Below are 16,036 nucleotides of genomic sequence, written 5' to 3'. Positions count from 1 at the left end.
CCCCTCTTCCCCGTCCATACCCCACTATTACAAACTGCTGCTCTATGCTACGTGCCCACTCTGACTCCATCTGCTCGGGCTACAGTGATGTGACCAGCACACATAACTCTGCTCTGTCCAGCTGCTGGAATAGTACAGATGTGTTCAGAAGCTTTCAGCTAATCACAAAAGAAGTTTTTAAATAGATTTTTTTAAGCATTGTCATTATTAGTATTAATATTGTTGTTTCTGTTGTTAATGATGATTATTGTTGTGTTATGTTGATTGTGATAATGATGATATGATGGTTATTATTATTACTAATGTTATTATTGTGATTTTTATTATTGCTATTATGATTGGTGGTGTTTGTGGTGTTGTTATTATTATTAGTATTATTAGTAGTAGTAGTAGTATATTGATTAACAACAACAATAATAATACGTTTTATTAATATTTAGTTAATATTATTTATATAAATAATGACATGATTCACCTTGAAATATAATACACATAATTTATGAAAAATTACTTGAAATGTTCATTTTGCTAGAATAAATCATATCACACTTTTCCATGTAGGACCTGTTCATTTATTTCAGCTTTCTAGTCCAATGAAAGCATTACTGTGCCATTCATGCCAAACATCCATTTCCCCTCCTCTTTCTCACAATCCCTGCTATCTTTTTTAAAGACAGCTTTAATGGTGACAGTGATGCGGTGCTGCTCAGTGATCAGTTGCTAAGCAGCATCCCGCCTCCTGTTTTCTCCTTATCACTGATTGGCTGCTCTGAATCTGCCCTAACAGTGACCATGGGCCATGACTGACAAGTCACTTTGCTGTAATGTGCTGTGTGATGTGTATATGCTGACGGCGCACTGTTCTCTGACAGCGTGCACTTTGACATCTGCTAGAGGCAGAATACAGACAGCTACTTCAGGTGCGTTATTCTGAAACAGTCACTAGTGCACAATTAATGTCATCTCGCTGCAGCAGTTACGGCCTGGTGCTGTCCAACTCGTGATCAGTGTATGACTTGCCAAACTAGTAATGTGGATGTTCTGACTATTTGTTTTTTTCCATAGGGTAAATAATAAAAAAAGTACATAGATTTTAGATCCCTAAATGTACGTTTACAAATGTTTAGTGGTAAAGAAACAGCTCAATAAAAAATCACCTCAAACATGGTCAGGACAAGTTTGGGGCCTAAAGTTTGCTTCTTTACTTTTGCGCTAAAGCTACATGGCTAATGTAACTAGACTTCTGTTATGTTCACCTAGCTGACAGACTATTTGGGGTAAGGGAAAATAGCACTTATTTGATTTTTTGGTGAACAATTTACATTTAAAATGGCTATATAAATAAGGATTGACATATTATTATTATTGTTTTCTATTAGTATTATTAGTAATAGTTGTAGTAAGAGTAGTAGTATTTCCCCATTAGAACCTTTTCTGATATGTATTACTGAGCCTGTACATAATATTCTACTGTTAATTAATTATTTTATATTTACATTTAACTACATTTAACTGACAGACTGATTAAATTACACTAAGCAAGAAAGAATGGAAACATAAATACACTGACAGTCTAGTTGCCTATTTTGATTTTCTGTAGGCTTATTTTCCTATATTTTGTGACTGTATGTGCACAGCGAAAGTATGTACTGCTCATTCTAGCTCTAAAATGTAAAATGTTAATTAAATGTTTTTGACACAGTCCCATGTAAGAAGTACGGACTTTTATTTTGATGGTCAGTTTGATTTTGCCGTGTGTCAGTGGTTGCGGTTCTTCATACGGCTGTGAGAAAACGGCGATGAAAATAGGGCTCAGGTGTTCTTTGAAAGACGCAAGAAGTCATGATTTGTCGTTGTTTTCATTGAGTTTGTAACTTTAGTGGTCGTTGAAGGACAGTGTACGGTAGTAATTTATTTAGTTTTTGTTTTTAAGCGCAATGGAGCAGCCGGTGCCTAAAAAGTAAGTAACGTTAGCGCCCAGCTAACAAACATGGCTGTTTACAGGCCTTCATACCATCCGAAACTGCGGAGCTGAGTACAGACATTCATTCATATCGCCGAAATGAGCTGGCTGTGGTCTGCTGTATGTTCAGAAATGATCATTTAGATGCCCGTGTTTGTAGCTTGATAGCGATGCGAACCGAGTACTAGATAATGAACGTTTTTTCTTTTTTCTTGGTTGCTAGCTAATTTAGCTAACCACTGTTTACAGTAGCAACGGAAGCTCTCAGCTGAGGGGTCGCGTTAGAAATGTCGGTGACAGTTTTATTTTCTTTATTTAGTGATTTAATGTATTCTTGTATGTTTTGACAGTAAGCTGAAGAAGCTCAGCGAAGACAGTCTGACCAAGCAACCCGAGGAAGTCTTCGATGTACTTGAAAAACTTGGAGAAGGGTAATGAGCACTAAAGTGAAACGAAAACAAGTTTTTTTTTTCCCGTATCTCAAACGTAGGCGAAAAATTTCCTTGTCTCAAACGTTGATCGTCCATCAAAAAAGTTTTCAAGTGACATAGTTTCCCCTTATTTGTCACTACAATAGCCTTACTGCTCCATTGCAAAATTAAGGAGCAAATTTCACACCAAACAAGTCTTATCGTCTACATTTAAGATATGAGGAAAATGTGTTTCACTGATTTTTCTGCATACCATTTTTTTTTTACCTTTAAACTGGATGTCAGTGATGCATTTTAAGTTAACCTACATATCTATGTTTGCTGATGTATATTTGTCCAGCTCATATGGCAGCGTATTTAAAGCCATCCACAAAGAATCTGGACAGGTCGTGGCCATTAAGCAGGTTCCTGTGGAGTCCGACCTGCAGGAAATCATCAAGGAAATTTCTATCATGCAGCAATGTGACAGGTAAATACTTCTGCTTGATTTTTTAGGACTCAACACTCATTACTAGAACGTTTCTTTGATTCTGGTTTCTGATTAATATGTATTGCTATTAGCTGTAGATGCTGACAGTGATATTTGTGTGTTCTGTCTAGTCCCTATGTGGTGAAGTACTATGGCAGTTATTTTAAAAACACAGACTTGTGGATCGTGATGGAGTACTGCGGTGCTGGCTCTGTGTCTGATATCATCAGATTACGTAACAAAACAGTAAGTAGATTACGTTGTTCTTGGAAAGAGGAAATAATGCTTTAATTTTGGTCTCGAGGGTAATGATTCTGGTTTTCCTGTTTTGTCCAGCTCACAGAGGATGAGATTGCTACCATCCTGAAGTCCACATTGAAGGGTCTTGAATATTTGCACTTCATGAGAAAAATCCACAGGGACATCAAAGCTGGGAACATTCTCCTTAATACTGAAGGACATGCTAAACTTGCTGACTTTGGAGTGGCTGGGCAGCTTACTGTAAGTGTTTGGGGTTTTGATGTGACGTGCCTACTTTAATACAGTCGCAAAATATGAGCACTGATTTGTGATTTGTTTGCTTGTCTACCAAAGGACACAATGGCAAAGAGAAACACTGTAATTGGTACACCATTCTGGATGGCTCCCGAGGTGATTCAGGAGATTGGGTACAATTGTGTGGCAGATATCTGGTCCCTTGGCATCACCTCAATAGAGATGGCAGAGGGCAAGCCTCCCTATGCAGACATTCATCCAATGAGGGTGAGTATAAAATTTTTATGATTTACACTGAATAGTGAAAAGATGCCTTTTTCATATATTCATGATTTTCTTTTTTCCTTCTTCGATAGGCTATTTTCATGATTCCAACAAATCCCCCACCAACATTTAGGAAGCCAGAGCTGTGGAGTGATGATTTCACAGATTTTGTAAAGAAGTGTCTTGTGAAAAACCCTGAACAGAGAGCCACGGCCACACAACTGTTACAGGTTTGTGAAGCAAAATTTTAGGATAAACTACAGAAAGCAAGACACTTGTTTGTTTACTAAATTTTCAGTGTTGTGGAAAACAGCTAAACTAGTTATAGTTTACTAAAGGAAACAACTACGTTACTTTAATAACAAAAACAGTTGATCTTGATCTTTCCACAAAAGCTGTTCAAGATTGCATTCATGTATAAAATGTATATAGTTTTTGATGGTCAATTAACTATAAATGTTAACTCTTGAGACAGTTTCAGTTTTAGTTTTCATTCTGTTTTATTTGGCAGCATCCTTTCATTACCAATGCTAAACCAGTGACCATACTGAGGGACCTAATCACAGAAGCCATGGACATGAAAGCAAAGAGACAACAAGAGCAGCAGAGAGAACTGGAAGAGGAGGAAGATAACTCGGTAGAACTAGTGCTTTATTAATGTTTCCAAAGTACTTTTGACTGTTTGGGGATTATCTTAACTGATAGAGTGTTCAGTGTGATGCTTGCTTCACCATTTAAGAATCATCTTTGTGCCAAGATAATTTTGGAAAACCCAGTCTAAGTTATTTATTTCTTAAAACTACCTGTGCTCTATGTTTTAGACAAATCTTTCTGTATGTTCTGTAGGAGGAAGAAGTGGAGGTGGACTCTCATACCATGGTGAAATCTGGCTCAGAAAGTGCTGGCACCATGCGAGCAACAGGCACAATGAGTGACGGGGCACAGACCATGATCGAGCATGGCAGCACCATGCTGGAGTCGGACCTAGGCACCATGGTGATAAACAGTGATGAAGAAGATGAGGATGAAGATGTGGGCTCAATGAGGAGTGAGTGTTCATCTTTCACAGAAAGTGGACAGATTTACTCAGGATCTTATCTGTTATAATACATACCTTAATGTTCGTCATTTTTCTTGAATTCCACTTGTAGGAAACCCTACAGTACCACAGGCCCAACGGCCATCTTTCATGGACTATTTTGACAAGCAGGATTCAAACAAAGCACAGGAGAGTTACAATCACAACCAGCAGGACGCTTTCCTCATACCCAAGACTGCTTTCCCCGACAACTGGAAAGTACCACAAGATGGAGACTTTGATTTCGTAAGTATATTTGTATCTTTTCATTTGGCTTGTCTGTTAAAGCCTCATAGGATTTGAAATGTTAAATGTTGTTAGGTTAGCTTTCGCTCTTTAGGTTGCTCAGATTCAAAGAAAGGAAGATCATTCAAGTGAGATTGCATTATTTTGATACAAGTCAAATGGGTGGAACAGACATCAGCCTTGCGATCAGTGAAGGTGAAGCATAGTCAAGATTTACATTGAAAAGGGAGACATTCTGGCAACATACATACAAACACTAGGAAGAAAAGTTGGAGAGTTGGAAAGTTTATGTTGGAGGACCTGATTTTCAACAATCAAGATTTAGGACTCATAAGAATCATATAACCTTCCCAGCCAATCTTACTTAATGTATCTACACATAAGAAGTGCTTTATGGTCCTACAGTGTTTCATGGGACCTTAAGATCAACAAACATCCTTTAATGGATTGTCTGTCTGTTAATTCAGAGTAAATGTTTTCTTCCATCCAAAGTAGCTTACTAGCTCATTTATCCCTTAGGTTTCCAAGTACTAACATTTGGGAGAAAGAATTGTCTGTAAGTCAGTTAACTTGGGAGTGGATTTGGTAAAATATTCCTACTATCAGTAAAATTTTAACTCATCACTTAATCCACTAGAAAGTTATCCATAAAGTAAAAGCCACCCCTATACATTATTCAGAATGAAGCAACTCTGTCAGGATTGCAGTGCGAGAGGTGTAGGTACCTTTATACATATGTTTCACGACTGTGAACCTGTTGCTAAATTATGGGATTTTGTTCTGTGTGTGGTGTCGACTTTATGTAACAAAACCTTTGTTAAGCAACCCAACCTCTGCCTGTTGAACGATGACTGTCTTCTCAGTCTCACTCTGTCAGTGGAGAGTTTTACATACAGCTTCAACAGCAGCCAAAAAACATCTTTAAATCATGGTTTGAGCCAGGAAGTCATCTTAAACGGATGTGGTTTGCAGAGTGTAAATACAATGTATTATTAGAGCAGCCAGGGTCAATAAAGTCAGTCCTAGAACGATTAGTGACTGGGCAGATATTTTTGATAGGTTTTCAGCTTTAAACTTTTGATAAAGTTCATGGTGTAATTTAAGGTATAGGGTGTGGTGTATGTTTGGAGGCTTGTGGGTGTGGGGATACTTGAGAATGCTGCGCTCCAATGTCTGTAGGCTGTTGGCTGTGTTAAGAAAGGATGGATCATCCATCCTGTACTTTCTCTACTCATCTAACATAGACCAAATCTGATGTGAGGTTTTTTTTGTTTGTTTGTTTGTTTTGGGCAAGCCCTGAATATGTACATACTTTTGACCTGAAATGTCTTGATGGGAAAGATAAAGAACACACAAAAACTTTTGATCACAAAAGTTGGAGGACCTACATTGTAATGTGCCTGTTAAAATTTTAGTCAATGATTAATTGCATTATAAATAATTGTGATTCAAATGTAATATTCTTTTTTTAAAAACAAGTTATATTAAAATTCATGCCTAACATGACCAGATAGGCTGATTAGCTATCCTACCTTCTAGAGGTGGGTGATATGGCAAAAATATAATATTGCGATACTTCAGGAATTTTTCATGATGATTTGTCACAATATTTATTTTTTCAGACATCTGATCAGTTGGAACAGAGAAAAAAGAACTAGTAGTGCTACATTTGTTTAAAATACTGTCAAGAACTGATTACAATGATTTTTATTCAATATTTGGCATATCAGTCATATGTTTGAAGAAATGTGTTTCTTGCTTTCTTTTATTTGCATGACTATGCCTCGGCCCAACGGATGAAAATGCACTCAGTTAAATTGTTTGTTGGGACATAAATTTAGGATTGCAAAAGTTAACAACTGTGAAAAATATTTGCGGTCAAGTGATTGTGCAGTAATTATGACACGCCCACATTGTACATGCATCTGTATGTTAAACTAATTAGAAAACAGTCATGGGGATTTCATTATGCTAATTGGACTTATTTACATACTTTTGTGTCTATGTTTAGCTGAAAAACCTAGACTTTGAGGAGCTACAGATGCGCCTCAGCGCTCTGGACCCCATGATGGAGCGAGAAATTGAGGAGTTGCGGCAGCGCTACACAGCTAAAAGGCAGCCCATCCTCGATGCCATGGATGCCAAGAAGCGTCGGCAGCAGAACTTCTAAGTCTGCATGAAGGAAGAAATACCCACGGAGTGAATTCAGAAACTGGCAAGCCAGATAATACGTTCCCTTTGAAGTCTTACATCCAGTTTTAGTACTGACGTCTAGCGTCTTATCGTAAGCCTCCTACTGTTTGTTGGACATGGGAGCATCTGGCTAAGTGCATTTTTTTCCTCTCTCCTTTATTTCTAGAAGACTTACCTGAGACCTGAGCCTCATATTCAGTGTTCCCCTGTGTGCAAAATTATAGACACAAACACATTGAACTTAAAACTATAAGGGAAAAAGCTACCGCATGCATCAAATCTACATAGCAGTAGTTTATATGAAGCCCTGAGTCAGTGAACAGTGCAAGGAAGAACTTGACCACAACTGGAAGGGGGGGCTTAGGAAAAATGGGTTAGTCCGTATGTCCACTTTTTCTTCTTACAAATTTCCTTTTCCACATGTATTTCTCTAGCTGTAACATCATATAATACCACTCTGGTTTCATAAATGCGGCTACAGTGAAGAGCATGATTAGAATGTCTGAAATTGTGAGGGGAGACTACACAAGAAATTGTTGGTTGGACTCCTAAGCATTATTTTAAAAAGGAAAAAACCAAAGACAATCATACAAGGGCCTTAGAGAGCTTTCAGTGGTCAGCCCAAGCTTATAATCTTAGACTTCTCTCTTTTTTTTTTATCTAAAATTAAACTGAGGACCATGATTTATTAGACTGAGATTGACTGACAAAAAAGGTTTGAATGATGTTGTATGTACTGTTTTTGCAGCAGTGATTGGAAGAAATAGAGCAATTTGTATGACAGTACTCCCCACTGTTAAGACCATTCTTAAGGGTACAATCTTGCTCTGTAAATATGCATGGACTATTTAAGTTTCATGTACTTGGTTTTTATTCCGAATGCCATTCACTTTCCTCATTTTTGAATGTTTTTGAAAGTTAGGTCTCTCTTCATGTTGCTCTATTTATTCTTTCTCTGCTAGTGCCTGAATCATGTTCTGTATGGTAAGCACTCCTGTGAGGAAGTGCAAATCACATGTCATCATCCTTCACTTTATCTCAGGGGTTGCTTAACAATAGCTTCTCTTTCTCCTTTTTGTCCTTTGTCAAGGATTCAAGACTTTTATATTGTAACCTCTGTGTCTACCAGCATTATTATTGGTTTGTCTGTTACTGGTACCTAAGCAATACCACACAATCGAACATAATCTGAAAAAAATCTCTGTAACTAAGATATCATAAATGAGGCAACTTAAAACATTATGTCCAAGAGTACAATACTGAATGATGTCATATGTGGACCTTTATGTGGATGTTTTGTTAATACTGAGTTTAAGAGTGTGTGAAGTATGGTTTATCAATGGTTGCAATGGTTTTGCAAGAACTTGCTCATGAAGTTAGTTTAAGATTGTGCTTAAAATGCCTTACATTTTCCTTTTGTGAGTTACATCAATATATTTCATTCTTTCTAACATGTATTATAGACACATTTCCACTCAGTACCCTAATTTATTATTATTCATATCGATTATTGCTGCTGTTGCATGAAAACCTTTTTTGAAATTGAAACAAAAAGCAGGCTCCTCTCACTTCTCTCTGACACTTTACAGCTCCACAAGCTCAAACAACTCTAACTACAACGTGATGTTTTATAAGGACAGTAGTGGAATTGTAGGAGGTTTTCATGTCTGCTGAAAAGTTGCTGTTTTAGAGGAAGGTTTTCTTGCAATAGTTTGTCGCTCTCCCCTGAGAGTGATCTTTAATAAAGTTCAGTTTCTTGGATCATGAGTCTTTCATCTTGGCTTATGTCGACTTGTACAACGCTCAGTCTCTGACACTGTAAATGTATTCTTAATTTTTACAGTTATGGTTTAGGATCCCTTTCTACAGATGTGTAAAACAGTGATGTTTTTGCTTTACATGCAGTAAATCACCTTACAAGAAGGAAAACATAAAACTAAGACTGATAAACAAAATGACCAGTTGCAGTGTTGCATGTTTTGTTTATTAGGCACAACCGGTCAAGTACAGTCATAAAAGTGTAAAAGTTTGAACACACCTGGTGAAATGACTTTTTGTTTGACTTTATTGTTTCATTTTTTTGTTTGATTTTCTAAGCTCAACTTATATAACAGGGGTGTCAAACTCCATCAAACAAAAGTGTATATTATAAAATCTCAACAAATCTGAGGCCTAGAAAACACCTATGTTTTTATTTCATTTTTAAATAATATTTTGCTACAACCTGAACTGGCCATTTATTACTCAAAATACCCCAAAATGTCAACCTTGCAATATTACATAGATACTTGAAATGTTTAATAGTAATATAAACCTGTAACAGTGGCCTGCCTCTTTAAATGTCCCCAGGAAAAATCTTTTTAAACCAACCAATTTGCTCCTATAGAGCGTTGTTGGGGGGAGGGTGGGAGCACATGTTAAGTTGCAGTGCATGCTGGGGATTGTAGTGCAGCACTTTTTTTCCCCCTAATAGGTTAAATTCAGCAAATAGTTATTTTGCATTAAAATGTGTAGGAATTTGTACTCTGTAGAAGACGAGTTAACTTATTTTCACTTCAATGTGATTTGACAGGACAGCCAAACTTTTGCACACAACAATAGCTTTCCTGTTAAGTTTAAATATTGTTTTAGAAATACAAAAAGAATTTGTGTTAGGGTATTTTTGTTTATTCATATCGCTGTTGTCGGAACAAAACCTTGTATCTCCAAAGTGGTAACTTTACAGGAGAAGGAAAAAACATGCTTTACTTTTAATGTAAGTCAATGGAACCAAACTTTTTTCCAAGTCATTTTGGGCCTGTTTTTTTTTTTTGTCTGTTAATCATGGAATTTACAAACAATGTAACATTTTTCAAATTGTCAAAAACTGAAAAATGGAGACAAAAATGGAGATACGTGGTTATTCCTACAGCAACGATATGAATATTGTCATGAAAATCAATCCCATAAATACGTACACTACTGTTAGAACGTTTTAAATTAATGTTTTTAAACCTGTTTGTTGCTGACAAGTGTGTAAAATGATTATAATATTTGAATCCTGTGTGACTAAACAGGTTACAAATAATTAGCAGGAGGTTGTAATAAAAATGAGGAAATGTTAGATGTGTCCAGAATGATGAACAGAGCTGTAGATGATTCTGAAATGACTGAGAAACCTGTACAGCATCGACAGTTACAATTTAATAATATTAACATCCAGAATTCATCACATTTCAAAGGTTAAATATCAAAGCAGACAACTTAAAAAATAATATAAATAGATAATTACTGTATATTATTGTCTGCCCTGTGATGGACTGGCGACCTGTCCAGGGTGTTTCCTGCCTTCCGCCCAATGACTGCTGGGATAGGCTCCAGCTCACCGCCGCAACCCAGAAGGATAAGCGGCTTAGAAAATGTGTGTGTGTGTGTGTGTGTGTATTATTGAATCCTTTAATAACTTCCCTCTACTCAGTTACGCTGAAATATTGAGTAAAACGTTTAAAAATATATATTGGCGAATAGTTCGATTCACATTTTCTACGTTATTATTGTGTAATAATTAACCAAAAGTGTTAATCAAAAGTAATGGTGTAAATAATGGTATAAACAACCCCCCAAGAAAGAACACGCGCATACAGTTCCATCATTACGGCCTTTCCAAGCTAATTAATGCGTTTATAGCTTGAGTGTTACGGTACACCTAGGTCACGTCGTGTCAAGCGCATGCGCTGTGCCCTGCGTTATTGTTCACACCCGTTTTTCGACAAACCCTGCCTGCTGTGCGTGGTTGGTTAATATAACCCCGCCCCCTTTCTGCGTTGCAATTGGCTGGAGAGCTCTCCTGCGCGTTTGGATTGGCTAGTATTTCATACCTACAATCAGTCCGCCGGGCGCAGGAGGCGTGTCTGGTCGGAATACAGGTGGGAAACAAAAACAAGGCTTTATCTCACTCGCTACGGACACCAGTGGGATTTTCACTCATTCGTAGAAGCGATTCGTCTGTCATGTCTGCGCTCATAAGAAGAATTATCAACACTGCTGCTGCTCCAGCTGCAATCGGGCCTTACAGGTACAACATACAGCATTTCTAGTATAACACTGGTTGAAACAGTATTTCTGAGTCTTCGTGCATGAGGCCGCCAGTCTGTCTGAACTTTCTGCACTGACAAAGCTGTCAGGAGTCAAATTCATACCATAAGTGAAGTGAAGTTAATGATCAGTGTAATGTTTGTTCGGAGGCGTGTCGACAGAGGCTATAGGTGAACACAGACACTTTGAAAGATATTAGTCTGCTCATGTTGGAAGAGATGGCTGCTATTCGAAGGCAAATACCATACACATCTAAAGCCCCAGTTAGACAGGGCATATATAGGTAGGTGGCACTTCTCTGACATTATCACAGATATATAAGCCTTTAAGTGCATTTAATAGATTTTGGTTACTTGTATGTTGTTTACTGCTGTTGCTTTTTCTCAGATTAACAATAACGGGTGCAAAGTCTCTGTTAGTCTAACAGACCAACAGTTTTACTCTGCAGAGAAATCCCATAGACATTAACACCCTGCTGCACAGCTGTCCATCACTTAGACTTTTTCAAATTAAGTATGCAATTATTTTAAAATTAAGTATGTAATTATATTTTATTCTGGGCACTGGCGTGTTGGGGGAGGGACCCTCTCAGCCAATGGCCTGCAGAAGAGTGGCAAAGCTAACCTGAATTATAGGGAGTTTGTTCTACTTGGCAGCTTCTAATGCTTTGTATGTTTTCCAAGTGGATTAGTATGAAGTTGAATCAGAATTGCCAGAACACCCACACCTGAATTTAGGATACTTGAAAGAAAACCATGTGTAAGTTACTGTTATTGAAAATACTTTTCAATGCACTTTTTCAGATATTTGAATATGTTGGCTCTGAATTCACCTCTTTCAGATATTAAAGATACAGTTTAAAAAACTAACATCAAACAGCAGAAATATCTGTGTTCTTCCACAGTGGAAGAGGTAAATTTAATGTGGGTCAGTTGCTAACTGGTGTATGACCAATATTACAGCAGGGGGCTGGAAAGTACAAAGTCCAAACTGTCTCTGTAAGCTGCTGCCTCCTCATTACATATTAAGAAATCTTTCTCATGTCTGTTAAAATAAATCTATGGTTATTACTCATGAATTCAGCCAGGCGGTGCTGGTAGATCGCACTGTGTATGTCTCTGGGCAGCTGGGGATGGACGTAGCATCGGGGCAGTTAGTGGCTGGAGGGGTGCAGGCTCAAGCCAAACAGGTAAGAATGGATATAAATGCAGCCCTTTGGCCTTTTTCAAGCTTTACCCATCTTAGCTTAGTGCATCCCACTGAGCTCAGGACAGCTCAGTTTTAATTTCTGTGAAAATATGAAATATAAAAAAATGTCCATGTCTTTTTCTATCCATTCAAGGCTCTCATAAACATGGGTGAGATTCTGAAAGCAGCAGGATGTGGATATGAAAATGGTAGGTCACCTGCTAATCGGCTGAATATTCTGCATTAAGTGTATGTATTAGTTCATAAATCATATATTTAGTCTTTTTTTTTTTTTTGCAGTTGTCAAAACAACTGTGCTCCTGGCAGACATTAATGACTTCAACAATGTCAATGAAGTTTACAAGCAATGTAAGTATGGTCTGTTAGCAACATGGTTGCATAGTTTGGCCAGAGGTGCAACTACATTTAAAAACTGCCACATGGTGTCACTGTTTTTCCATTGTGTGCTTGAACCATCACTGTTTCTCCAACAGTGTGTAGACACCTAATTTTCCAGTGTCTCCTCTGAAATTGAGGGTATTAATAGGGAGTTTGTCCCTACTTGCTGCAGTAACAGCCTCTGCTCATCTGGCAAGACTTTGCACTAGATGATGGAACATTGCTGTGAGGGTTTGATTGCATTCAGCCACAATAGCATTACTGAGGTTAACTACTGATGTTGGATGATTAGTTGTGGAAAACAAACACCACTCCAACTCATCTCAGAGGTATTGGATGGAGCTTCATCACACCAGAGAACACAGTTCCACTGCTCCTCAACCCCATGCTGGGGGGGCTGTATACCCCTCTAGCTGATGCATGGCATTGAGCATGCTGACTTTAGGCTCATTTGCAGCTGCTTCAGAGTCTCATCCTATTAGAAGTGCTTTTTATGGAGATTATACAAGCTGTCTGTACAGTTTACAGTAGCTGAATTTACTAATTAGTAGGGGTCTCTGGATATGTTTGGACATATAGTGTAACACCACTGCACCTACAGCTGTGGGTGTCTTTTGAATACAGCATGTGATACATAGAGTTGTCCACAAGAATGTTTCGGCTGTTTCAGTGTTTTTAATATTATCATGATCTACTCCTAAATATCTCACCTGGCCAACCAGCAGGTTGATGTTTTTGCAGTATGCTGCATTAGGCTCTTACAGTGTATTGGTCAAAGGGCAAACAATGGCATCTTTGGCTAGTGTTGGGTATTGCCTCTTTGATATCATGCAGAGGGGTAATTCAATCGTAGTATCTGTGTGTAAGGGGATACAGTGCAGTGAGGTGAAAAGAAAGCTTCCTCTGTTCCAGACAGCCTGTCTACACTGACTCCCAGCATGCCGAACTTTCCTTCCCCCACCATGTAAACATGGACAAAACACATCATGCCTTTTTTAATATTATAAATGTTCACATAAGGATATGAGGGCTCTTCATCATAGACAAAGAACAAGAGAAACAGTTATTTCTGTTGTATCAGGGAGAAACTCTACACTCTTAGTATTCAAGTTTCGCCAGCCTTTTAAGGTCAAGGTGACTGATCTCTGGATATGAAACGTACAGGGTGCATGTGCTATGTGGCTCACAGGTTCACTATATTAGAGTGGGAACTGAGGGAAGCGTTGTGAATTATAGTGTTCGGGATTGTCAGTAATTCATAATGTGAATATGAGTAAAAAAATACAAAGAACTGTACAAAACCCAGAGACCACCCTTCCGTTAATTTTATTTCCCATAAACAGCCATTAAGTGCAAGTTATTCGTCTTTCAGCATAAGGAAAAAAAAAGCAGGAAACATACATTTACAGAAAATTATGCAAAAACCTCCAACACTAAGTAAAATATCATTGTGCATCCAAACTCTTCCATCCTTTCTGTCCTCCCCACAAAAGCTCTCCCCAAATGAGGCACTGACATTATGCTCCCCTTCAAAGAGACACAAGCAACTACCCAGACACACCTTAGCTGCCTCACAAATGTATTTCTAAAGTGCATTTAAAAATAACTAAAGGACATATTTGTGCAATTGGATATAATTCACCTCCATAAGGAAGAGGAGAGTCAAATAGAAAATAGCAGTTTCCAAAACTAGAGTTCAAAAATTTCTGGCGTACTAAAATGTCTTAAAAGATTAAGAGAAAATGTGACTCCTAACAACTGTGGAAAAAAAAATCCACAGATGTTTCTGTCCAGCCGTCCACTGTGAGAAGACAACTCAATACTATTGAGTTTAGCTGTCAAGAAGCTGCTGCTGAGAACAGAAAAGACAAAAAAGAAAAAGGTAGAATACCAGTGTGGAGTAAGGTTTTATGTAATTGTGATTAATTAGAACATAAGAAGCAGAAAAATCCACTTGTAAGACTAAACTTTGGAGGCGTGGAAAATATCCCTGCAAATTTCTTTGAGAAACTGAAAACAAGTCTCTCAACACAAAAACAAGTCTCTCTTCAAAAAATAGATATTAAAATAAAAAAAAAAAGAATTTCCTCGTGCTGAAAAAGAATCTGTTGTACTAAATGGTTGTTTTGACTTGTAATTAAATAAATGAAAGAGTGGTGACTTTTGCACAGTGCTGTTCTTTAACTGTGTAGTGTTTTATTGATAGTGAGTTTTCCAGAGTTTATTTAATGTAGTTGTCTCCTTGATCATTAATTCTCTTTTTCTCTTTGTAGTCTTCACCAGAAACTTTCCAGCCAGGGCTGCTTACCAAGTCGCTGCTCTACCCAGAGTGAGTATGCTGGTGTAAGAGAGTGGTAGATGTAAAACTGAAGCCCATTAAATGTCTTTTTCGAATCTTCAGTTCCCAGATTTATCAAAACCTCGTGTGACTGCACATGATCAATAACTGGAGCATTTTTAGTTCTTCAACCAATCACAAGTTCTACTTTGTTCCAGTTCTACTGGTATTTAAACTTGTGCCATATAGGTTTAGTACTTGATTTATTCACTTCACCTTTTTCAAAAACTATCAAAAAAGGTAGGATGAAACATATCCTCCTTCATGGGATGAAATGAAGTGCCCCTAAATTTTACTTGAAATGAAAGAGTGGGGCCCCTCTTTTATCCCCTTGACAAATGATAAGTTTGTCTGGCCACACTTTGTTTTTTCCTCATCATGTTTTTATTGTCCTCTCTAAAGGGTGGTCTTGTTGAGATCGAAGCAGTTGCTGTATTGGGACCCATTACGGACGCCTCCTGACTGACCGCCGCAAGCATGAATAAATTGTAACCTTAAATGAGTAGCCTAAAATTGGATCACTAACAGCCTTCATCCTGAGATATACCTTTAGATGTTGTAAACACAGAAGAAAATACATTCCTTTGCACTGACAACTGGTTGTAATATTCCATCTAACCTATTACATGTCAATTCAACCTATGACATGGTAGTATTGCTGATGGAGTTTTGATTTGTACTTTCCATGAGCTGACTTTATAGGAAGCGGATGTAGTGATATAGTCTACAATGCAGAGTAATTCAAGACTACACTTCAATTAACAGTATTATTGTTAATGTTTAACCTTTTATCAACTCCTATGATTTGTATTTCTCATTGCATTTGTAACACTAAAACAGGAAAGCAAATTAAATGAAAGCAAGTCCTGATTTTTAAACAATGTTGATTTTTTTCAAT

The 16,036-nt window shown here is 37.7% G+C and overlaps 2 protein-coding genes across 3 annotated transcripts; both read left to right on the top strand.

Annotated features, from left to right (window-relative positions):
• The first annotated feature begins 1,747 nt into the window (after window positions 1-1,747).
• On the top strand, window positions 1,748-8,901 carry stk3 (serine/threonine kinase 3 (STE20 homolog, yeast)). Its single transcript, XM_036566291.1, has 11 exons — window positions 1,748-1,960; window positions 2,314-2,394; window positions 2,735-2,863; window positions 2,995-3,109; window positions 3,200-3,364; window positions 3,458-3,625; window positions 3,715-3,852; window positions 4,134-4,259; window positions 4,469-4,670; window positions 4,774-4,946; window positions 6,958-8,901. Exons 1-11 carry the CDS (start codon window positions 1,938-1,940, stop codon window positions 7,114-7,116), a joined length of 1,479 nt encoding a protein of 492 aa, XP_036422184.1. The 5' UTR covers window positions 1,748-1,937; the 3' UTR covers window positions 7,117-8,901.
• Window positions 8,902-11,050: 2,149 nt separating this feature from the next.
• rida (reactive intermediate imine deaminase A homolog) lies at window positions 11,051-16,016 on the top strand. Of its 2 annotated transcripts, none has more exons than XM_036566288.1 (6): window positions 11,051-11,193; window positions 12,297-12,402; window positions 12,556-12,610; window positions 12,702-12,770; window positions 15,074-15,129; window positions 15,541-16,016. In XM_036566288.1, the coding sequence occupies exons 1-6, from the start codon at window positions 11,129-11,131 to the stop codon at window positions 15,598-15,600; spliced, it is 411 nt and encodes a 136-aa protein (XP_036422181.1). In that variant the 5' UTR covers window positions 11,051-11,128; the 3' UTR covers window positions 15,601-16,016. The 2 variants fall into 2 exon arrangements, with proteins under 2 accessions (XP_036422181.1, XP_036422180.1); XM_036566287.1 differs by lacking the exon at window positions 11,051-11,193 and adding an exon at window positions 11,281-11,496.
• The last annotated feature ends 20 nt before the right edge of the window (window positions 16,017-16,036 follow it).

This window comes from Colossoma macropomum, unplaced genomic scaffold (assembly GCF_904425465.1).
Source record: "Colossoma macropomum unplaced genomic scaffold, Colossoma_macropomum, whole genome shotgun sequence".
Classification (NCBI taxonomy): domain Eukaryota; kingdom Metazoa; phylum Chordata; class Actinopteri; order Characiformes; family Serrasalmidae; genus Colossoma; species Colossoma macropomum.
Note: the sequence above shows the minus strand (reverse complement) of the source record. Positions and strands in the feature narration are given on the sequence as shown.

Coding starts and splice junctions, on each gene's coding strand:
- stk3 (XM_036566291.1), top strand. CDS start 1,938: ATGGAGCAGCCGGTGCCTAAAAA. Junction 2,395..2,734: donor CTTGAAAAACTTGGAGAAGG/GTAATGAGCACT, acceptor ATATTTGTCCAG/CTCATATGGCAGCGTATTTA. Junction 3,110..3,199: donor TCAGATTACGTAACAAAACA/GTAAGTAGATTA, acceptor TGTTTTGTCCAG/CTCACAGAGGATGAGATTGC.
- rida (XM_036566287.1), top strand. CDS start 11,420: ATGTTGGAAGAGATGGCTGCTATTCGAAGGCAAATACCATACACATCT. Junction 11,497..12,296: donor GTTAGACAGGGCATATATAG/GTAGGTGGCACT, acceptor TCATGAATTCAG/CCAGGCGGTGCTGGTAGATC. Junction 12,611..12,701: donor AGGATGTGGATATGAAAATG/GTAGGTCACCTG, acceptor TTTTTTTTGCAG/TTGTCAAAACAACTGTGCTC.